Here is a 24,514-nt window from a genome sequence, read left to right as displayed (position 1 = left end):
CTCTCTGGCAAATACAAGTTTGTGATACTTCCAAGTGTTGCAAATGAAAAGAGTTTTGAAGCATAATTATAATCCTTGGAAGTGAAAAGCTACATTAGATTAGCAACATGAGGCTGCAGAGGCCGACTAGTCAGACTCATACTTTTTAAAACTTTAATCATTTGTTGGCAAACTCCTTATTTTTAAAGTTGCATAAAAGCTTCAGAATTCCCGAGAGGATTATTTAGTGACAAAAGTGCCGACTCATTTGTGGGTTTTTAAGGAAATATTCTTGCAGCGGCTGCCTCCATATACGTCAGCCGATGGCACAATTAAAATGCAATTGCCAGGTTTTAAACCAGTAGTGGGCTTTTTTTTCATAAATCAATATGTGGAATTTAAACACTGAAATAAGTCTCACTTTGCCTTTCTAGAGATGCAGGTTGAAGAGTAGCTGCTACATAAATAGAGCGTGATGAACCTGAAGAAGTCTGCAATCTGACCTATAAATCTGTGCTCGCCATTCGTGTCACGTAACCCGCCGCATGAAGCCAACACGCAGCCTTCGTATATGTTATTCTATAACAGAGCTCGGAGGGGAACTTGAAGCAGGCCTGGGGGAACTGGGGGGGCGTGACCCTTAAATAGACCTCCGTCTATTATTAGTCTGCTTCTCTTTTTCAGTATCATCTTCATCAAGCTCAGGGAAGTCTTATATTTCCACGTCAATAACTGTTTATTGTAATAAGTCTGAGAGTGAACACATCGACCCATGAAGTCTGTTAGGAGATCATTTGGCCGACGGGTTTTATTTAGTAAGTATTAAGTAAAGCAGCAGTTTTAATCCGTGGCTACGTTTCTTGTCTAAGCCGGTGTTGAGCCGGAGAGCGGAGCTGCTGTGTGTGGAGATTAAGGGGTTAAGTCCTACCAGTTCAAACTCCTCCTCTGTAAATTAGCCTGGTACACAAAGCAAACTGGCCTTGACTTACATTCTGCAATCTCCCTCCCTCTCTCTCTCTCTCCCTCCATTTCTTCCTTTCAGACTTTCCTTCCTGTTTTTTCTTTTTTTTTTTCCAATGCTGTGTTTTTCCATTTGTGAGTTTGTTTGTGCCCTAACATGCCCGTATACTTTTGCATCCTCTGGAGTTTGTCAGCTGCAGCCGTCAAACGGTGTTGAATTTCCACTCCCACCTTAATCTCCCTTCACGGCTTACAAGGAGGCGCTGCCTTCCCCGACCAATCACCTCGCCCCGAGCACGTCTTACCAGCCGACCGCCAGCCGACCGTTTGGAAAACACACGTGTGCCATATTTGCTATTACGCTGTTGTGTTCCCTATAAATGAAATGACTGGTCGGAGGCCTTGTTGTGAGCAGAGAGGCCGAAAGGCAGCGTGACACAGAACAGAAAAGAAAACACACAATGCACAGGCTTCCTCAACAGCTGCAGCCGCGTTTTGAAATCCCCATCATCTTGTGACTTCCTTCCTCTGCTGCACAGCGCTGCAAGTTCTGCAAGCACACATGCACACACACACTTGTAGGGGGGGGGTATGTAGGTCATTTAGGTCCGCGGGAGACGTAAAGTGAGACTTAACTTGTGTTGTGTTTCCTCGAATGTTAGACATGTGTTGTAAAGGCAAGGTGAGTCAGGTTTCAGCTTTTTGGGAGTGCAATAAGGCAAATCTGTGAGTGTGTGTGTGTGTGTGTGGGGGGGGGTACTAGAGCAGAGCTGCCGGTCTGGGTGTGAACATGGAAGGTAAACATTACAATGTCCCACAATCCTCTGCTCTTGTGCTCCCCTTGTGGAATTTTGACACAGAAATGCCAGAGGTCACAGCTCTGTGAGCCGAGATATGATCCTCAACACGGCGTTTTACAGACGTGAAGGCAGTCACGAAGAACAGAAAACATGCGCTACAGTAGGAGGCCTCGTTCGATACGCGAGCAAAGTCCACCAGCGATACACAGCCGCCCGCCCGGCTGGCTGGCAGGCTGGCTGGCTGGCTGGCTGGCTGGCTGGCCGGCGTCCAGATCAGAACAGTTGTGGTGAAATTTTAACAGCTCGGTCCAGTGCAAAGCTAACTCTGTCACTCTGCCGAGACCTCTGCAGACTGATAACACAGTTTACTCTGTCCTAACCGACCTCGTCAAAGAGGTCGGGTTACAGCACACATAGACTCACAATCCACGCTCACACACATTTGTGTTAATGTTCACACAAATGAGTGTTCACATATCGCACCTTTACGTCGGGAAGAAATTACTTCATAGGTTCAGGAAGTCTGCACGTAGGAAAGTTGAGATTAAAAAGGTGGAATACATGCGATGCTTTACTGGAGCATCGCATGAACAGGAAGTGACACCATAGAAATAGAATAGAGTAGAACAGGAACTGTTTTAACGTGGTCATTTAACTAGTACTGTTGTTCTTGCTGTTGTTGCAGCGGACCGTCAGACCCAGCGGCACCAGCCGGCTGTTTCGGCCCTTTCTCTGTAGCATTAAAGCATGGTGGAATTAGCAAAATAGCTAGTCAGTGGTCCGCTAGTTAGCTAGTTAATGTCATAATTCCACCATGCCTTAATGCTACACCAGTTGCTGAAAATGAGCCGAGCAAAGTTGCGACTCCTCTGGTGATAGCAACGTGCTTTCCTACACGAAGCATTATGTTGTTAAATTTACTCACTTTTACACTTCGTAAAGTTACTACTCCGCCGCTCGTTTTAGTCGTGACTGCAAAACGTCACCTCACGAAGTCCCGACTTTCCGTAACTCGGTTTAGTCAGAAGAAAGTCGTCCCAATGATGATCTACTGATCTGATCTACTCTGTTTTATTTCTGCTCTGACATCACTCTCCTGTGTTCAGATCGCGGACACGTACTCCATCGTGTGTAAAACCCAGAAGAAGAAACCTCCGATGGAAAACAACGGATCGAAGACCCTCCCGCGCTCCTTCGGAGGAGGCTCCCGGGGCCGCGGCCGAGGAGTTCAGGTCCAGGCTCGTTCCCAGGAGGAGCCCGGCTACGAGCCGGTGGGCGACCGGTCCTGGCCCGCGTGCCCGATTCCCGAGTCCGACCCCGCGTACGCCACCATCGACGCCCACCGGAAACGGGATCAGGCGGGAACAAGTAACGGCATGGTTGGGGGGTCTGCCACGCTGAAGAGGAAGAAGCAGACACCGCCGCTGGTAGCACCGGCGCCACCTCCGCCGGTAGCACCGCCGCCACCTCCGCCGCCACCTCCGCCTCAGGCCTCGGGACCCACCGCCCCGCCCGCTAGAGGCCTGCCCGGTGGGGAAAACTTCTACGAGACCATCAGCGATGTGAAACCAGGGGCCAACAGCTCCAGCACCACCACCATCTTCACCTTCAATGATGGGATGGAGATGTACGTCACCGGCCTGTAGCGGTCCCCCGGGTCCAGAGTCATGGAACCCTCCGGTTCTCCGGCCAACAGGCTGCTGTACATAGACACAAGGTCCTGTACAGACACACAACACGAGGATCCATTTTGTGATGACATCAGGTACAAACAGGGTCTTAATCCAGGTTCAGACTTCCCTTGATTTGGTCTGGACTTCAGAACCAGCCGAAGCCTCGTCAGGCCCAAATATGGACCAAATATGTTTTAACAAAAAAAGAAAAAGAGATTTGAAAAAAAACTGGAATATACATATTCAACCTACTGTGTCACTGAAAATACTCACCTGTTTGTGCATCATTTTCCATAATATCTTTATTTTTATATGAACACTGTACTCTCTAAAGAGTATGTTGTGTAACTCCTGTAACATCCTGAGAAGAACACACTTTAATATATATATATATATATATACTATATATATATATAGTATTTGCATGCATTGTGCAAACACACATTTGAAAATAGACAGTAGTAGCAGGGGATATTGTAGATATATTGGGAGTATGAGGCACACTGTTCGCTATTGTCACACACACACACATGCCTCATCTTGGGAACATCTTATGTAATATAAGCAGATGGATGTCACAGAGATTTGCGGTGCTTAGCTCTCCCTAAGCAAACATCAGAAACAGGTTCTCCGTGAGTGCTGGCTGGTTGCCTGGCCGACGGCGTCGCGGTGATCAAACAGGCCAGTCGTTTGTAGCCCTGATTAGCACAGCGAAGGCTAATGGTTGGATGGTACTTCACAAATTACCATCAGCAGGCCCGAAACGTATTAACAACCCTCCTTCTGAAAGAACAAACAAAAACGTAACATGAATGTTTGCTCAATAATGTAACCTTCAATCAATAATCCACGCTCTGATTTGATAAACATCTGCAACCAGGGGCACGATGACACTCCCAACACACACACAGAGACACACACACTTAGAAAAAGGGTTCTTCCTGGAGGGGCTGAGGTTCTACCCAGAACAATCACTATTTTTTGGAGAAAGAGATACAAGATTCCATACTAACATGATATTTAGTTAGATTATGTGAGATATTTTTAGTATGTCCAAAACCCTATTGAATACTATTTCCAGTGAAATATGAACACTACTCCGCCATAAATATCCCACAATCCAGTGCAGTAGTGGTGACAACGTTCATAATGGACAATGACGATAGAAGAAAAATGTCTTTAAATTCAGTTTCATAATTTGATCGCATGAGGTTGGCACAGGGTTACCATGGTTACACGTCTCCCATTGGCAAGGATGCTCTCAGAAAGTGACGTGGTGAAAAGATTCACACTCCCGTTTGTGTTCACATTGAAGTATAAGTATACTGAATAATAGTACACATATTGAGTATATTAAGGTACGTTCAACAAGGCTAATGGTTCTATTGAGAACCCTTTAAAACAAAGGACCTTATTTGGAAAAAAGACTTGTTAAAGGGAACCACCATATTCAAGACCTCCCCCCCAAAACTGACTGTGAACCATGATTGTTTTGGGCATCACATCAGCCTCGGCCATTTAGGGTAGTTGAAACCCTTGGAATGTGAAAGTGTTCTCTGTAGAACCTCCTGGGTGGGTTCCAGATTAAACTATTGGAATATGAAAGGGTTCTCTTTTGAACCTCCTGAAAGGGTTCTAGATGAGATATCTAAAGGTTATCTGTAGAATACCTTGGGTGGGTTCTAGATGACACTGTTGGAATATCCAAGGGGTCTGTGTAGAACCTCCTGTGTGGTTTTTGTTCTCCCCCTTAGAAGGTGATGGTATTGTTCCACCATAGAAGGGTTCTCTGTAGAACCTTTCATAGGAGGCTCTGGGTGGAAACTTTCACAGATGGTTCTCGGTATAACCCATTTTATTAGGTTTGAGGTAGAACACACTGAAATGGTTCTGGGTATAACCTTTATTAAAAAGGTTCTGCAAGGTACCCACATAGGTTCTCCTGAGTTGAGCAGCCAAAGAACCCTATGTGGTTCTAGTTAGCGCCGTTATTTCTAAGAGTGAGCTTGGCAGAGTCGTGCTGGGTGAAACGATGGGTTCAGGGGCATTGGGTGGGTTGTGCAAGAACTTTCCCCAGAGTGATACGGGTGACAGATTTCACAATGCAATACTTTTACTGTATTTCCGAAAAAAGAGAGAAACAAGAGAAGAATATTTTTAGAAAATAAGGAAGTGAAAGAGAGTCCAAAAACAATAGAGGATGCTTCATCCTGTGCAGTAAATACGTCTCGTCCATCGGGCTCCGTAAATATACGTTTGGGGTGTTTGCCTTAATTGCGCATTAACGTGCGTGAAAGGGGCGACTCCGGGTTCTGGTCTGGTCTCTGGTCCCGAGTCCAGGCCAGAGCTCCCCTTAGCTCCCCGGACTCTAAGTCTGGTGGTTTAAATGGCACCAGAGCACTTTGGACTCCAAGGAAAATAGAAAGCTGGGAATCAAAATGAGCAGCGAGCGTCCTTTGGAAGGCCCCTCTCCCCGGCCTCGTCTCCGGCCTCGGCACATTATAAACAACGTCCTTCCCGTGTAGCTTTGGGGAACTTTAAAAAAGAAGGAACAAGGGAAGAAAAAAGCACATTAGAGGCGATGAAAGTATGAAGGATGAATGATCTCAGCGTGAGACAACCAGGCAAAGAGAAAGATGAGTTTAATAAGATAGATTTATAAATGCTACTGTCGGGAACGTATGTACAAACAAAATCTTGCACTCTGTATTTAAAATGCACTGTTTATTTTTTCTTACCTACTGATGATACCATTGGTTGAATAGCTCACGCCACTGCCATGAAAAACAATACGTTAATGTTGTCGGTGCAATTTTTTTCCTGCTTGCTCAAAAGAAACAAAAAAAGAAGAAGTAAAAAAGAAAAGTGCATGCTTTGATATATGGAGATGAAAACAAATATTGTGGTACTTAATTGAGCTCTTTGTTTGTTAATCTTTTCTGTTGTACTTGCCATGTGATGCAAAGCATTCAGGTCTTTTTTTTATTGTTATTCCTCCAAAACTTGGAGGAAGTGGAGGAGGAGGTTTAAAACGTTTGTTTATCCTCCTCTCTGGGGAAGCAAGAACGAGCGAAAAGAGGTGAAGAAGAAGAACAGCTAGTTTAAAGCTGCAAATGGACACGGACCCAAAGGACCCCACCCCCCTTCTGCACACACACACACATATACACACACACATATACACACACACACACACACACACAGCAACATTAAGCCATGTTGCGTTTCCAGTTTAGGGGATGAAGCAGGTTTTGCTTCCAGCCGGTCGTCCCCTTCCAAACACTCCCTCCCCCAGCTGCATTCACCCTCTGATATGTGCAGGGGAGGGGCTTTTGATGTCCGGCTCCGAAGGACTCAGAAGGGAGTGATGTGGGGGGGGGGGGCACGGGTCAGGCCAACCCCATCATCATATCAACAATGCACCAACAGCTCAACTCCAGTCTGATATGAGAAATGTCCAACAGCTGAGACGGTTAACAAGCTCTGCTGAAGCTTCCCCTTCCAACAACGCTCATATATATATATATATATATATATATATATATATATATATATATATATATTTCCTCTGGCTGTCACTTTATGTGTCACATTTTCTTTATCCTGAAAGAAAGCACTGATCTGATTCTATATTTCGTCGAACGCTGTTCCACTGATCCAGACAGATGTTCGTTGCACAATCGACTCCAGTATGATGTAAAAAAACAAAATGTGTAAAATAACTCTGTTGCTGTTCTGATGTTGTTCCGATGTAACAAACAGTATATTTATCGAGAAGAGAAAAAAACAAAATATGGTGATCACAGACGCGTTGTACTCATGCTCTCCATGCAGATACAGATTTGTGGATTGTCTTCATAATTACGGGCCAATACTGCTGTGACAGCTGTCGCCAATGTTGTACGTTTTTAAAGCACAGGGTTTAGTTTAAAAATAATGAATATAATAAAGTATAGCGTGACAGTGCAGATATGCAAAAGATTGTAATGTTTTATATTAACCTTCATAAAATATTAAAGTGAGTTTTTACTTTTCTAATAAAGTGGCACATTATAACGTGAAGTTTCTTGTCGTGTTGCCCGTCCCATTGCTCTGTCGTCGCCGTGGTTACACCACACCGGCTTGCAATAAGCGCAGCTCATATTAAAATGTGTGAAAATGATGCTATAAAAGTGTCTGGGCTCTGCAGATATGTTCGATGGAGAGGTGGTGAACTACAGAGAAAACAGATGTTACTAATATCAAAACAACAGATCATGTTTGTGAGCTGCACTCCAGGTTGAGGTTGAAAAAGAAAAAAACTTAATAGTACACTAAATATTGTCTGCACATTAAGTTTGCATTATGAATTTAAAAAAATGTATGGAAAATATCGCCTATGCAATTGCCACGAAAATGCAAAGCAGTACAAAAGCAAGGTGTGTCTGTTAGTTTGTCAGCCTTACATACAATCAAGTAGTCAAATCAACCTGATGGTTGTTGCGGATTAAAACAAGCACGCCATTGTCTCGTAAAACAGTTCTTCACAAACCTCAGGATTTATCGCAGAATCACAACATTTTATGAAATCCTCAGGAAATTTTACAGCTGTGGTTTCTCCACAAGAGTTAGGAAAGAAAACTAGAAGGAAGGAAGAAAGGAAATAATGAAAGTGAGAAGGAAAGAGGTCAAGAAGGAAATAATGAAAGAAGGGAAGAAAGGAAAGAAAGAAGGATGGGAACAAGGAAAGAGAAAAAGAAAGCAGGAAGGAAAGAGAAACTAGAAAAGAGAAAGAAAGAAGGAAACAAGGAAAGAGACAGAGAAATAAGGAAGAAAGGATGAAAGAGAAAGAAACAAGGAAAGATGAAAATTAATGAAGGAAAGAAAGAAACAAGGAGGGACAGAAAGAAGGAAACAAGGAAAGAAAGAAGGGTGGAAACAAGTAAAGATAAAAAGTCATGAAGGAAAAGGGAAAATGAAAGAAGGAAGGAAAGAGGAAGATGAAAGGAATGGTGCTCATAAACAGATAAAGGTCGTACACACAAAAGTAATGTGACACATTTTAGACACATATGTGAAGTAAAATAAATAAAAAAGTATAAAAAATGATGACACCAAATATATAAGTATTTACATAATGTATATATAGAAGGTTTAGCCCTGTTTATGTTTACATTTAGGTCATTTAGTAGTGTATAGTGCCCTTTTCATCCAAAGATCTCAAAGGGCTACAGGTTAGTAGTATCATACAAGTAGAAGTATCGAAGTATTTTTGCATATTTACATTACCACGACCAGATATGGAAAGCTCACATCTCTTACAAAATAAAAGCTACTTCGTGCTTTTTAATTATTGTATTTTGATTATATTTGTCTCACATTTGCCCCTCGAACCGCCTAGAAAGCTAAATGCGTAGTTGGCTCGTGAGGAAGCCGTTTCCTCAGACGGACACCGGCCGGTAAACTGCGGGACACGCCTCCTCCCTCCACCCACAGACCTCGGATTAGAAAACAGCAAAAAAGAAAAGGGCTTGATAGACGCCATCAAACCAGCCAATCAGAAGCCGCCTCGCTGTGGACGCGTGCCAAAGTGTAATGTTTATGTACGCCGCCGACCAATGGGAGCGAGGCGGAGGGGGCGTGGCATTCTTTTGGGGGAAAGAGGCAAAACAATCTTTTTTCTCGTCCTGACCGGGCGGCGTTTTGGATATCCCCGGCAGCAACTTTTACATGTCGGCTGGAGAACACAGGTTCGAGACCCGGACACTCCCGGTGAATGACTCCGACTCCGGACGTTTGCACTAAAACCTACAGAAAGCTGGTTTTCTTTCTCTAGTCCCCCTCCCCTCCCCTCCGGTCGCCCCCGTCTGGTTATGGATTCCAGATATATTTTGGAGCAGCCGTCGCTCGGGACGAGGGTCGGCGGCGCGGATTTTCACTGCCGGCCGGGCCGCTCCGTGCTCCGGGTGTCGGCGGCGGAGATGAGCGGCCCCGCGCCGGTCTTCACACCCGGGCCCGTCTTCTACAAATGTGTCATGGACGGCGGCGCGGCGGAGGTTAAAGGCGAGCGGACCTCTCCGCCAGGCAACGGGCTTCATCCGGGTGCTCGGATATCGTACGACGCGCAAAAAGTAAGTACACGCCGGTAAAACAAAGTGCCGTGTTCGCAACACGGATACCGGTAACACGCGGCGTGTTAAGTTGTTTTTTTTGACAGCTCCCCCGCACGTCGTCGTTGCAATTTTCTGAACCGGTGTAAAATATGCGACCGTGAACACACACACACACACACACACACACACACACGAGGCCACTTCACGTTGTGTTTTTTTTTATTGTGAAACCACTTTAAAACATTTCTGCTGTCAAAGCTCGTTGTTCAGAATAACGTGGGATCCGACCCGCTTTAAATGGCGGCTCATCTGTGTGCAAAGTTTACAGAAAAAAGGGGGTGGGCTGAGAGGGACTTCAAACTACTAGCCATACCCCTCCCCCCCTCACAGCTGTGTAGGGTGGAGCTACGACCAGGGCTTCCGAGCGGCCCGCCCGGCCCGGCCCGGCCCGGCTCCACACTCCCCAACTAGTCCGGCATTTGTTAGCAGACATGTGATGTTTCAGTTTGGTTTTTCATGCAGCAGGGCGGTTCATGCATCGTGTTTTCACTTAATGTGCAAGCGTGTTTTTCAATTGCATGTGTTTTTTTTACATTGCATGTTTTTTTGCATTGCATGTTTTTTTGCATTGCATGTTTTTTTTACATTGCAGGTTTTTTGCATTGCATGTGTTTTTTTTACATTGCATGTTTTTTACATTGCATGTGTTTTTTTTACATTGCATGTGTTTTTTTTACATTGCATGTTTTTTTACATTGCATGTGTTTTTTTGCATTGCATGTGTGTTTTTGCAATCCATGTTTTTTTTTGCATTGCATGTGTTTTTGCATGCGTGCGTTTTTGAATTGCATGCATGTTTTGTTTTTTCGCATTTCACGGCCCTTGTGTGTTCCTCCCTGCAGGGTCAGTTACTAATTGACCAAGCAGTAACTGTGCACAGGTGGTGAAATGCCACACCTGTGTTTGATATGGATCTGATAGCAATTTATTCAAGCAGGTTTAGTGAATTGCTGCTTGTTTCTTCTAACATTGCAGTGAGATAATGACACAGTTGGGACATGAGGATTATTTAAAGGCTTTGTGAATTAACTGCAGAGATTAGTTGGCTTTTCTTTGTCACACCTGCAATAATTAAATTTAGTGTATCATCTTTCAGTGTAGTCCGTACGTGATATCATTTCTCACAGACTCACCACTCCTTAATAAAGGGTTTAATAAAGGGATTAATAAAAAAAATTAATGGAATGTTTATTTATTATTGTTCTAATAAAATGAAAAAATACTCAGTTTTTATTTGTCAAGTATTTCATTCATATGTACAAAAACAGTCTTTACCGCATGGTTATTGTTTCATATATATATATATATATAATATTATCAAGATTTGAAATTACCCTGTTAGATTTAGTCTATCATCCAAATTAAAAAATATATTTTTTGAACTGAAAAAAATAAGCAAACTGGAGAAATCAATGCCATTTTTTCAGATTTTTTAAAACTTTCTATCAGATCAACCATTAGCAATTATGTAGAAGGTTAGCAGATTAATTTTTAATTAAAATAATCCTTGGTAGTGTACTTCAGTTCAGTTTGCGACTAAGAGTTTTACAAACAAAGCAAATCATTCAATCAGTGTCGCTGCAGTGAAGATTGTATCTGTGACCTTCATCACACCAACAATGAACGGTGAGGTGTGGCCTCTAAAACATGACAATACTAATGCTAATGAATTAACTTGTTTCTGTAATTAATGAAATTATAAATCTGTTGGGGTTTTTTTTAAACTTGCAAGAAAGTCATGCAAAGTCCTCTAATTTTGCGAGTGAAGCCGGTATCTTTCTATCACATAATGCTTGTGATGTTTGCTGATAATTAACTTTAATGTGGGTCTGGTTTTCCTAGACTGGCCTGGGGGACCAGAAAGACACCGGCTCCTCTGGGATCTTGAAGAGGGCCAGTCCGACTCACTGCCCGGCCAGCAACGGGCAGCTGCCGGGCGGCTTCGTACACTTGGACATCAGGAACCCAGGGAAACTGGCGGAGCTGGCCAACAACTTCAGGGCAGCACCAGGGCGGATCGGCCCGCCGACGGAGAGGCAACCCCTGCCCTCCTCCCACATCCCCGTCCCCAGAAACAGGTACGAAGCTCCTGGTGGTTTCTAATTTAAAACAGAGTTCATGGTGGGTAAAACACACGCACAGGTCCAAACCTGTGTTCCTTAACAGCCTTGAATAGACGTGGAATTCAGCCTCTGGCTGCGACTCTGCAGTGGTTTTGGGCTTGAATGGCGTGGAGGCGTACTGGTCAACTGACCACATGTTTGGTGTTCCATCCCAAATAGTTTTAAATGTGCTCCAAAGAGAGCAGGGGGGATTGCCCAATCACTTGAGAACAGGAGGTAAAGAATGAGACGGGTAAAGCCGCGTTGTCTGTCGGTGAATCAGATAAACACACTTCTGGAACGTTTCGGCTAATGAGGCGTCGTGCTTGACCACTTATGTGTCAACGCGATGTGCTCGCTGTGTATCTGCATGAAGCTGTGTGTGTGTGTGTTTGCTATATTTTGTGCTCTTTTGGTTCAATTACAGGGCTGACCACTTTTAGTGGATTAGTCAGCTAATCGATCGTTTAGAGTTGATGGACTTCATTTTCCAAGAAATGTTTGAGCACATTTCTGGTAAACGCAGGTTTAAAGTGAAGCTTTTTGTGGAGAAATCTTTTAGTTGAGGACAACATGCAGGCTGCTCCGCCGAGAGAGAACGCATCCAGGGACGAGCCGAGCTGTTATGTAACAGTAGAGCGAGGGCTGGGAGAGAGTGGGCGGGGCCTGAGCACAGCCCTCCCCCCATTGGTTACTGTCTGAGTGGAGACTGCCTGTCTGTCAGACGGTGTTTACACACTAACAGAACGCCTGGTGGCAGAACAGTAGAGGTGGAGACGCTCGTCATGTAATCTCTATAGAAACATGATGACACTTAGATTTGTGTGTGTGTGTGTGTGTGTGTGTGTGTGTGTGTGTGTGTGTGTGTGTGTGTGTGTGTGTGTGTGTGTGTGTGTGTGTGTGTGTGTGTGTGTGTGTGTGTGTGTGTGTGTGTGTGTGTGTGTGTGTGTGCGTGTGCGCGCGCGCGTGTCCATCCATCATCTTGTGACTTTCACGTGCCGCTGGTCATGTATGACATCAGGGCGTCTCTGGGGAGCCTGCAAGACCGAACATGCTTCTTTTTTTTTTTTTTTACCAGAACGCCGTCGTGCCTGTTCGTGTGTGTGTGTTTATGCGTGTGTGTGTGCGTGCACGCCGGCTGCAGACCTACAAGGCTTGTTGTTCTCACCTCTCGATCCGGCTCTTAACCAGATTTGAAGCATCTTTCTGTCGATGACTATCTCAGCACAATAACGAGCTCACAGTCGACGTTACATAACGTTTTACGACTGAATCATTTCACAAGGTTACGTAGTTGGATTACATGCACAGGCTTTGGAATACAAGGCACTTTCTTTCTTCCCCTCCTGCAGTGTTTGACATCCCGGTGTGTTTGTGCACATCTGTGTGTGGGTGTGACTCTGTGCCTTGCTTTTGGATAATGTCAACAAAGCCATTTATTTTTCCTTTGCCTCCTGCCAGTTCATTGTGCTGCAGGATTAAATTTGTTTAAAGAGATTTGAAGCTCTGAAGCTGCTGTTAACCTCCGTGTGTTTGACATCCACCGTGATATCAGTTACGTGCCGTTCCTCACACACACACACACACACACACACACACACTCACACACTCACACTCACACATACACACACACACACACACACACACACACACACACACACACTCACACTCACACTCGCTGCTACTCACACCTCGTCTTGTCAGTTTTGCAGACTCAGTGCAAAGTAGGTCACGATCCTTGAGGCAGGCCCGGGCAAAGGCCTGCAGGAACAAATGGGAGGAACCAATAGAGCGCTGCAGGCGTGACGTATCTTTGTAGGCCAACAGGAAGTGAGCATTTAAAAAGAACCAATGGGATTCATTCTTTTGGATTATTGCAGAAAATAAGTTAATAATAAGTTTACGGTACTTTCATGTTTTTGTTCTGTCAGATAAAAAAAGCTTTGGCTCTGTAAACGCCACATGAGCTCGAGGATAACACAAAGATTTGTCGTCTCGTTTATTGTATTTACTTCTTCCCGCCTTTTCAAAGAAACCAGGACTGATATGGCCCAAGGCTTCTCTCTATATATACATGGTTTACTATGTAGATAACAATATTACAAAATAATCTATGAAATAATTTATAAAGCCTATAAGTGAATACAACTTTTGGATATATTTTTAAAATAAAATAAATTTAGACCATCACAAATATCTTTTTATATCATTCTACAGAAAGAAGATAAATCATATTAAATCATCTCCCAGCTCAAACGACAGCTCTCTCTACCACAGACGTCAACTTACAACAAAAAAAACGACTTTAACTTTGAGACGAGGGAACCGGAAGCACAAAACCGCCGACTCATCTCTGGGTTTGAGGACTCGCACCCACGTGCACGCTCTCACGTGCACGCTCGTCCTGCTCTCGTTCAAAGCTCCACTTTTCCTGTAAACACCCCCGCCGTCTTCTGCGTCTCCAATTAAGTCTGTCGGCCTGAAGCCGAGCTCGTTCCTGCTGCCAGAACTCATCAGCGCTGATGACGTCACCGAGAGGGGAAATGAAGGGGGGGGGGGGGGGGCAGTTTGTTCTGACGTGAAAGGCTTTTCTTTCTTATCTGCCCCTGGTCAGCTCCACTGTCACCACAGTAGGATAACATGAATGGAAAACGCTGAGTCCGCATAAAGGCTGTTTTTAACGTAAATACTGCCCAGTCTTTCACTCACAAAGAGGTTTGAGGCTGGAGCAGAGTCCACCACCCCCCTTGGACCCCCCCCCCCCCCCCACCAGCCCCTCTCCCAGAGGAGTCGTTACAGCCGGGCGTTGAAGGTCAGAGTTGGAGGAACGGCTCCCCGCCCCCCCCTGTATAGTCTGGGATGTCTAACCCACATCCAGACTGCTGACATGGCTCGTGGGCTGGATGTTTTCTTTATTTACATATTTCCATATCAAACATTTGCATAGAACACAGGTTTTGCACGACCGTATCAATGTGGTTGCAAGCGTCCTTGTTTTTTTGCTCCCCTTCCAGACCACAAGAGGTTAAATCTCTTGCATTGACACAGACGAGGGGAGGGTCAAAGGTCAACCAAGGCGGGACTGTGGCGCCGTGATCTCACCTCGCTGGTGTGTATGGAAGGTACGGCGGCGGTGATTGGAGGGGCACGGATGTCCGGTGTATTAATCGGGATCAATACGTTGATTCTGGTGAATTTTTCATTATCGGGATGATTGTGAGTCTAAAAAATATATATAAAACATAGATATTGTTATTTATGCAGACAGACCTTATGATTTCTAATAACTTTATTTAACAAATTACTTTTTTCTAAAATTCTCTCTGTGATGCAATAAAAACAAAAAAATGGAAATAAAGTGTTTCCAGTAAGTTTTAGTGCCCTTTTTAAGAGTTTTAAGCACACTTTAATGACTATCACGATAATATCTGAAATGATTTCTTGCTTCTTTACGGCAGGAATGTGGAATCTGTTTGTGAAAAGGAGCCGATGAATCGGGTCGGATCGGGACGCGAGGTCAGCCTCGGGATCTGGGTTACTCCTACACGCTTTGTGACTCATCGAGGAGCGAGGATCTAGTATCAAAGACCAAACTCCTGTTTTATCTAATCTCCGTTTTCATTGGTTGAAATATGAAATATGTTCTCAGGTTCATCAGTGAGGAGGGAGCGTGGGACGCACGAAGGAATGTTTTCCTACGTGGATCAAGTTGGAGGCGGCTCCAAAGTATTCTGTTGGCTTATAAATGTGTCTCAGGTTCTGTCCAGCCGTCCTTCCAAACGCCCGAGTCTCTCCCACCGTCTATCGTCATGGCAACCTCCCACCTCCTTTCTCCATCAGTCGTACGTCTGCTCGATCGCTCGCTCGGCATCCGTCCCCGTCCGTCTTCGGGTCGCCGACACGCCCGTGAGAGTTGACTTTGTTCTTTGTTGTTATCGAGCCGCCTCAGCAGTCACGTTGAACAATCCAAGCATTGATGCCATGAACACATTGTCATGGTTACGTCACGGCGTTCGCTGGAGGAAAACAAAAAGGAAGAGTGGAGGCAAACATCGTCAGAAATGTCTTCTGGGCCAGACTTCTGTTTATGTTTATTGTATGATTATTGTATGTTTAGCCCGAATGAAACTACTGAGCTCAGCTCCTCATAATCCCCCCCCCCCCCCATGTGTGTGTGTCTGTCAGCTTGAGTGTGTGTAGACTTGCACGTCCTCAACAGTGTGCTGTGTGGGCCGGCATGATGACTCATCGTCATCCACAAAAAAACAGAGCGACAATCAATGAAGCACATTGGTTCATTTTCCTTTCTTTCTTTTTTCATGGTATTTTCCTCTCTCTCTCTCTCCCCTTCTCCCCCTCTCTCTCTCCCCTTCTCCCCCTCTCTCTCTCTCCCCTCCCCCTCTCTCTCCCCTCCCCCTCTCTCTTCCCCCCCCCCCTGTCTGAGGTAGTCAGGTTTAACCCCGCCCTGTTGATGACACCGTCCTCCTCACACCTCAGACAGAGTATTAAGTTTGTGCTGCTTTTCCTCTTTTAAGGCGATTAGAAGAAGAAAAATAGTAGTTTTATGTCGAAAACTGAGTTTCCATTTCTACGATGATGATCATCGTTTAATGTGAACGAATGCCGTTGCCGCTGGTTTTTCCAATTGGTCTATTAAAACGTGTTTAACCTCGTGGTTGTGAAATCGTGTTTGTTTTTTTCCCAGCGGTCTCTTTAAATGGGAGCTTACACACACACACACACACACACACACACACACACACACACACACACACACACCATGACTGCCAACTTTAATGTGGAGGTTTCCGGCCCGCTGAGAGGTAGAAAGTATCTGCTTTTAATCTTGGCGCCGGCGACCGGCAGCAACAGAGCGCCGCGTGTTCGAGTCCCGTCCAGTCAGGTGCAGGACGCCCGGATCGCGTCCCAGATAGAAACTCCTCCAGCTCCCCTCTGATCTGTTTCCTCCCACGCTTCGTTTGCATCCATGACAGGAGTGGTTTTATTTGTTTTGTCCAACATATAACACCAGCTTCGGCTCGTTGTGGCTGAACTCCAGCGTTGGCTTTTTGATCTCGATGATCCGGTTTCAACCACGGATCAACATCATCGTCATGGTAACGATATTATCCTGATAATCATCTAAATTTGCTTTAAACTCATAAAATGGCACGAAAACATAAGAAACAAATTTTATTGCGTGTGTGTGTGTGTGTGTGTGTGGTATGTGTGTATTCCCGATGCTGTTAATCCTCGGTAGCTTAACGCCAGCTCCCGTCTCCTGTCCAAACAATATGAATCCGGCTGTAAACGACTGAAGCCGCTCTAATGAGCTCCGTAATCAGCTGGAGACCAATTAAGATCCATGATGAATGTATCTCAGTGAGGGAGCTGCTTAACTTTTAGATGGTGATTCATTTTCACATCTATACATTTAGTTTTAACTGTGTCACCAAATGTGAATATTATGAGGCCAAAAAAGTATTTATTTTATTTATTTTTAATATTTTCAGAGCTTTTGTGGTCGGGGGAAAAAGTCATCGACCAATCACGTTGTGTGTTTCCACTTTATTGTGCAACAACACAGAGGATTCTTGGTGCAAACTTTATGGCTCCTTCCAACCTTGTCAAAAGCAGCGTGGACCAGATCCTCTCCTTCTGTTCCTGTGTAACCTTTCACAATAAAAGCCCCTGATCATGTACACTACACACCGATCTTAGTCTATTCAATTCAATTGCATTTTTAGTGTCATACGCTCAAGATTTCCAGAGTCAACACAATTTCAAAGTCCCAACATCATCCAGGGCCGTTACAGCGACAGTGGCCAGAAAAAAACTGCCTTTATAGGCTTTCAGGCAGAAGTCTGGCCCTTGGGTTCCAACTGCATTTGGTGTTGGTAGTAGTATGGTATAGTATAGTAGTAGTAGTAGTAGTAGTAGTAGTATAGTAGAAGTAGCATTAACAGTAGTGGTGGTATTAACAGAGGAGATAGTAGTCTGTGCAACAGCTGCTTTCAGACAGACTGACCTAATGTTTTATGGTTTTATAAGTGTCGCTGAACTTCTGGTAAGACTACTTCTGAGTTTCTTTGTTTGGTTTATTCATCACGCCATTAGTGTGGAAAAGGCCTTAATCAGCAGTTTAAGATTTAGCAAAAGTCGGTGAAGTGTCTGTAATCGGTGGAGTGTATCCGGGAGCTAAGACCTGGCAGTCTGACAGACAGTTTGACAGAAAAGCACGGCATGACTCCCCCCCCCCTCCCCCTCCATCTCCCATCTGTGTGTTTGTGTCTGTGCAGGAGAATGAGTCTGACCGTCGCCCGGCTTCGGCCTGGCTGCAAACTGCACGACTCCCATGGGTGGAGAGTTGCAGCAACTCACTCATTTTCCACCAACACATTTCACCATGACTAAAAGGACCAGCCGTCTGATCCAGAGTCTGTTTAACCTCCCCCCCCCCCCCCCAGATGTCTCCTGGAGGAGCAGCTCCCTCTTTCCACAGCCGTCCTCGGTTTTTATCACCATCATCGCTCCATCACTTCCACAGTGCGCTTTAATTGCCTCCATTCTTCTTATTAACTCTCCCATTGTTGGCGTTGCAGTGATAGAAGGGCCATTTTCATTTGCTCATCCCCCAGTAGGGGGGAGAGTCTCCCCCTGTGGGATGTTCAGACGTAACGTGGAGAGAGTGAATGGAGTGAGGTACCGGAGATCCACGAGGTTTACACATTCAGTTACGTAATAACACACAGACCCCAGCAAACAGTAATAACTTAGATAGTTAAACACATTGCTCATTGTCATACGCTACATGCAGCCATTAAAAATGCACGATGGGCATGCAATGGTTTAAAGGGTCCCACCAGCGTCCGGAAACTTTAAAAGCACTTTCACCAAAACAACTGACCATGACTGAGGAAGGGGCTCCGCCGTGTTTGGAGTTGTGATCTGGTTCCCATCTGTATTTTGTTCCTACGCCTGTTTTAACTGGTATCATAGTCTGTTGTTGGGACTTATTTTGTCGATGAAGTCAGGATTGCCTTTTTTACATCATGTCCAGGGGACTACGGATGAAAACTAGCCTTCTGGCTAATTCTGGCTTTTTTAACCATGTGTAATCATCATTATATGAGATTGCACTGTCTCCTTTTAAATAAACTAATAATAATAATAATAATGAAGTTGACTTTGCCGATCGGCTTTTCTTCACATCCGTGAGGTAAACATGCAGCTCAACTTGTGTCTCTTTACGATTCTGGAGGATCGAAAACCTCAGCTTTGGATTATTTAGATAAAAATGTGATTTAAATCAACAGGAATAAAAGGAGGGTTTTTTCTCCGAGCTACGCCGACTCATGACTCCAATGAAAAAAGGACAAGCGTGTTTGATAAGGAAGCTCTGTTTTCAGGCTGGTTTGCTGTCCTCAGCAGGAGACCGGCCCTGCTTTCCCCATGGCAACAACATTGTTGTTGGAGGGGGAACCGACACAAGTTGCTATAGCTACAAGTGAATCTCGTGTAGCCTGAAGTGACAGTGAGGTAAAGTGAGGAGGCACTGCTGTTTACCCAGAAACATGAGTGGTGCTCTGTGTTGTATGCTCCATTTATAGATGACTAATTATACGTGTCTCTGACATGCTGGCATCAGGGTTTTAATAGTGTAGAGTTCCTGTCTTAAAGTGGGGGAGAAGGTACCGGAAAGGTGGTAAAAGTAAAAAATCAAGTTGGACCAGTGTTGCACGGATACTAGAAAGGAGTGGCAATATGCTGCCATTGAACTGTACGATGCCCCATGTTGGCAGTAGTTTTTAAGAATGATGACTGAAGATTATAGCAGATCATGAACTGAGCAGAACTCTGTTTAAAAAAACAAAACAAAGGAAAATAGCTCTACAATTGTACCGATGAGTTTAGATCCGCATTCTGAGTCTGTCCAATCTCTCCAAAGAGCAGTGTTTAACTATTATTTTATCACCAATTCTGACACACAAACACTTTTATTCCTTCCCTTGTCGACTTCTGTCTGAACTTCATTTGAATTTATTTGTATTTATTTATTTTTATTTTTTGGAAGCCTCTCAACATCTCTTGGCTGCAGTACCACTCTCCGCCTGAACTGTCACTGATCCCAGTGGGGGCGCTGTTTTACAAAAAAATCAACATATCATCTGGTTGCAAAAAATCAAGTACAGGGGGCATTATATTACTGCATGTGCACATTTTTACATACATTTTTAGTTGTAAGTTCTGTGTTTCGTCATCTATTCCATTCATTTCCTTCACCCTGTGGGGCACGGCCTTCGTGTGAGGCCTTCGTGTCAGGCGGTGCGTTCAGGATCTGCTCCGTCGTCGGCCAGTTAATTGCTTGTGCTGTGTCAACATTTTCTCGAGCGCTACGAGCACGTCTCTGATCGTGAAGCGGTTTCAGGTCGCTGCACCAACGTTGACCCTGCAGGTTTAAGGTGGAATATGTGTTCATGATCCTGTCTTTGTAGTAGATTTAATGCAGACATGTGGAAAATGTAATCAAACATTGCTCGGTTATTCTGAACATTTTTCAATAGACTGCATGCTGGCAGGGGAGAGAGTTTCTTAAAACATTAATCATAATCAAGAATCGCGATTCATAAGATTTAACGCATTTATAGCCGTTATTGGTGAAGCCAAAACTATTAATTCTATTTATTTATTTTAGCAGATCGATTAAGTTGAATTGGTAGGACCGATAATTGATTCAGCGACGCATCGCATGAATCCTTACACCTCTAGTAATTTGTTAATTTATCTGTGCATTCCTGTTTCCTAACGTGTTTTCAACATCCAATCACAGCGCTGCACAGAGAAGAAAAAGACTGATTCTATTGTTTTCCCCTCAGAAAAGATGCTAAAGGAGCGTAATAGTGTGAAGCAGGGGGTCACATGACTATGGGGGGGGGGGGGGGGGGGGGGGCTTGACTGTTTACTGCCAATCATCACCATCTGCCTGCAGAGCGAGCGAGGAAGTGAGACAGAGAAAGAGGCATTACATAACACAGTGGAGGCGAGGCGATGGGGGATGGGGGGGATCTATTAATAGGAAGTATGGCGGCAGGGCCGGCAGACATCAACACCAGCCCGGTCACTTCTGATGGTCTCGGGTCGCCGCTGCGTTACCTCATCATACAGGACGGACCGGTTCCACGCCGCGATGCCATGCTGGGTTTCTCTGCTGCACACGAAACAACGGAGGGATGCATCAGCATCACACAGGGACATGAAGGGTTAACAATGCTTTCTCCTGGCGCTCTCTCTCTGTGTTTGCATGAGGATGAGCGATGCAAAACATATGTTTTATTCCCCGAGATGAATAAATGAATAGCTTTGCCTCCGGAAAAGTTTATCTCATGGCTGGAAACAATCCTCCACATTGCATTTTATTGCATTTTGCATTTTTTTTTTTTATGTGTTCGAGAGAGATTTAAAAAAAACAAGGCGATAGGAAAACATGGTTGTTGACGTGGTTGTCTGTCAGACGAGGTCATGCGCCAGCCTCCCTGCCAGTCCAGGCAACCAGAGATTATTGTTGGCAGACGCCTTGAACTCTGCACAGCTTTGAATCATCGTGATACAAAAAAAACCCACACAAAATAAAACCTGATACCGTCCAGCCCCGTCTGCTCCGTCTTCCTCTTCTCTGCGGACCTTCTCAAACCGGTTCAGGCTGAACCAGATAGACCTGCTGTGTGTCGTCCAGGACTGAAGTGGTCTTTTGAGAAGGAAACAATCACCCCTTGTTACATGTGGACTTGTGGGGTTGCTGCAAAATGTTCACTTCAGACAGCAACAGCTCTGTGTAAGTGTGGGGGGGGGGGGGGTGTTCTGGTAAACTGGAGTCCTGGTTGTGCCAAACAGGTGGGAGACACATGCAGGGGAGGGGGGGTGATTAGATTAGAGTTAGGACGAAAAAGATCCACTTTATTTAAGGTGTGTGTGTGTGTGTGTGTGTGTGTGTGTGTGTGTGTGTGTGTGTGTGTGTGTGTGTGTGTGTGTGTGTGTGTGGTCTGCTTGTTGCTGGTTTTAGTGGCAGTTGGCCTGGACATTCAGTGGGCTTATAATGTGCGCCATAAAACCAGGCGGGTTGTTGAGGATCTGTACTCGGCATGGTAACCGGAGCAGAGCTGGTAAATATAGAGGCCGTCTCCCCAACAACAGCAGCAGAGGAGCCCACCTTTAATATAATACACTGGATGGGGGGGGGGGGGGGGGGCAGATCAAAGTCCAGATGTCTCGTTGGAGCTTCATGTGCATCCAACTAATCATCCCAAACATCAAAGTCTCCTAACAAGTAATTTGCTTCTAATTTACTTAGACTTACTTGTTTTATTTTATTTCTGGTCATTTTAACTCCACTGCTGTGAAACAAACATAGCTTTTGTCGCTTATCGTTTGTGCTGTGAGAGCAAACGAACCCAACTCCAGGATTGTAATTATAGCAGATTGGGATTTCAAAAGTGAAAACCACTAATAGAATCCATCTGGCGATTGAAGCCATCTTATGATTTGCATACGGCTGTGCATGTCAGTGCAAGGTTGTTTCTTTCCACCCTGATTAATATGTCCAAAGCTGTTAAAAGCTGTTGTGCTTGTATTCAAATGAACTTTGTCAGTTCATTTAGTCTAACAAAAGAGCTCGGCATTGATCCTGCAGTCGCCTCATCAGAGGACGGTGAGCAGAGGTGCTTCTTTTCTAGTCCCGTCTCTCTACTCGTGTTCATCATGATGTCTAATCATGCTTTTAATGAGTCACTTCCTAAATGCCACTCTGATTTGAATAGAATGTGATTTGACCCACGTGGGTGCTGATGATGACGGGATGACGGTTTGATCCGGATAAGATGAACCCAAGTACAGTTATTTAGAAGCAGCTCGATACCAGCTACCCTCGCCCCCCCCCCACTCTGAGCTTGTTGTTGCTACTTGTGTCTTGGCTCGGAGCTCGTCTTCCTGCTGTATGTGCCCGGGCCTGGTTGTTGACTCGGGCCGGCCCACTGCCAGAAAGGGGGGGCGGTTCTTGGCTCAGCAGAGTCCAATAGGAGGAAGGAAGATAAGAGGGTGTGTTTTGTGTGTGAGTGTATTATTTTGTTTGTGCATGCTCCAATCTCACACACACACACACACACACACACACACACACACACACACACACACCGGTATGCAGGTACATTAAATGAGGTCAAGCCTTTAGCTATTTAGGTGCAGTCGTGGCTCATATAACACGCTTGTAAGTGACGGGGATCGTTAAAAGAGTGTGAATGGCGCCGCTACACTGAATGAAATATGTGTGCGTGTGTGTGTGTGTGTGTGTGTGGTCATCTGCATGTGTGGGAGGGGTGGACATGTTTATCATGTCATCATTAAATTTACGGCACGCCATAAACGTCCCATGGTTGGACTGAAAGGCTCTTGTAAACATCCACATTTGGGGAGTGAAAAACCCCAGAAACCCAAAATACCCTTCCGCTCTGAACACACACACACACACACAGACACACACACACACAGACACACACACACACACACACACAGACACACACACCCCTTTTCCTGGACACTAACCGGAGTCATCCCCAGTTTAACTTCCTCCACTCCCTCCGACTTTAATGGCTCCATATCTACGGAGAGTGCTGAGTTTCTTTCTAAGAACAGGAATGAACTTTCTTTATTTTAACACTGTTATGAAACGTGACTCTCAGTGGTTACACGCACTTTCACTGATCGTATTTTTATTTAAATAATTGTGGTTAATACAAATCTGGGCATAGTGGTTTTGATAATGTGTTAAAGCATCTCCTCCGAACACATTCATTTAGGCGAGCTTGAACGCACCGTGATGCAAGTCGGTGTGAGTTTATTGGATGTAACTCCGGCTCTCTGATTAGCACGAGTGTGTAGAGGGAACGCGTGATCAGAGAACCGGAGATCTGGAAGCGAAGCAGCCGAGTAACCGAGTCCGATAGCACGGTTTTTCAAAAAGGCGTCTGCGAGATGCGACGAGAGGTTTCTGAATGGCAACCGACGCTACGCCAACCTAATTTAAAAAGGAGCGGCCCATCCCCTCCTGACATCACTAGTGCCAGCCAATCAGGGCTGGCGTAGTGTATAAAAGGCTATTATTTTGAAGGGAGAGCATAGCCCTTCTTTCTGCTGCGACAGGAAGTGATGACGGTACGGTTCTGCCATGTTGATGGACTTTTTTATGAGTTTATGCACCTGAGAGGTGGGAGACTTACCTGTGTTTTGGGAGGTGTGCTTTGTGTTGACACTCCGGGTATGAAGTGTCAGAATAAAAGCACCACTGCATTGAAGAGACGCCGGTCTTCTCTCCTGACCGACACACCATCTTGGATGCTGTAATCCAGCTAAACGAATCAGCTGTAGCCGTACCTCTCTTACACGTAGCGTTGACCTTCTGATGATGTCACACAGCAGGCGTTCCTCATAGTGAGAAACCAACTCTGTTAACGTTAACTGTTTGGCTTCATCCCGTCTTATTATCAGTCCAAGCTGGGGATTTTTTTTGCGATGGCAGAACGTGGCAGCCATCTGCTTCTCAAACATTCATATCAACGTCTGACAGCAGCTGTGGAATCAATACGAGGATCAGCCCATCGACAGTTTGAGCCCTGCCGAGTAAAAAAAAAAAAAAAAAGGTGTCTGAAAGGCACCATTAGAGTTGTTTATTGACGAACACAAAAGAACTTGCACCAGATGTAATGAAACTGCGGTGGAGTATCATTGCTTCTGCCGGGAAACGGTGGAAGGAAAAAAAAAAAAAGCTCAATGTCAGGAAATCAGAGTGGGTTGTGTTG

The 24,514-nt window shown here is 44.9% G+C and overlaps 2 protein-coding genes across 7 annotated transcripts in view; both read left to right on the top strand.

The window, feature by feature from the left end:
• Positions 1-7,510, top strand: part of LOC311016607 (uncharacterized protein) — a 43,338-nt gene extending 35,828 nt beyond the window's left edge. For all 5 annotated transcript variants that reach the window (XM_084014416.1, XM_084014414.1, XM_084014415.1 and 2 more), the window contains one exon: positions 2,846-7,510. In XM_084014416.1, the coding sequence (XP_083870542.1) occupies positions 2,846-3,385 (540 nt within the window). In that variant the 3' untranslated portion in view covers positions 3,386-7,510. The remainder of the gene's footprint in view (positions 1-2,845) is intronic.
• Positions 7,511-9,073: 1,563 nt separating this feature from the next.
• slc2a4rg (SLC2A4 regulator) overlaps positions 9,074-24,514 on the top strand; it is a 34,167-nt gene continuing 18,726 nt past the window's right edge. For both annotated transcript variants that reach the window (XM_084014418.1, XM_084014417.1), the window contains exons 1-2: positions 9,074-9,522; positions 11,407-11,642. In XM_084014418.1, coding sequence (XP_083870544.1) covers positions 9,265-9,522; positions 11,407-11,642 — 494 coding nt within the window. In that variant the 5' untranslated portion in view covers positions 9,074-9,264. The remainder of the gene's footprint in view (positions 9,523-11,406; positions 11,643-24,514) is intronic.

Source organism: Eutrigla gurnardus (genome assembly GCF_963514095.1).
Source record: "Eutrigla gurnardus genome assembly, chromosome: 8".
NCBI classification, from domain to species: domain Eukaryota; kingdom Metazoa; phylum Chordata; class Actinopteri; order Perciformes; family Triglidae; genus Eutrigla; species Eutrigla gurnardus.
The sequence above is the reverse complement of the archived record's forward strand: the minus strand, read 5'-3'. Positions and strand labels throughout refer to the sequence as shown.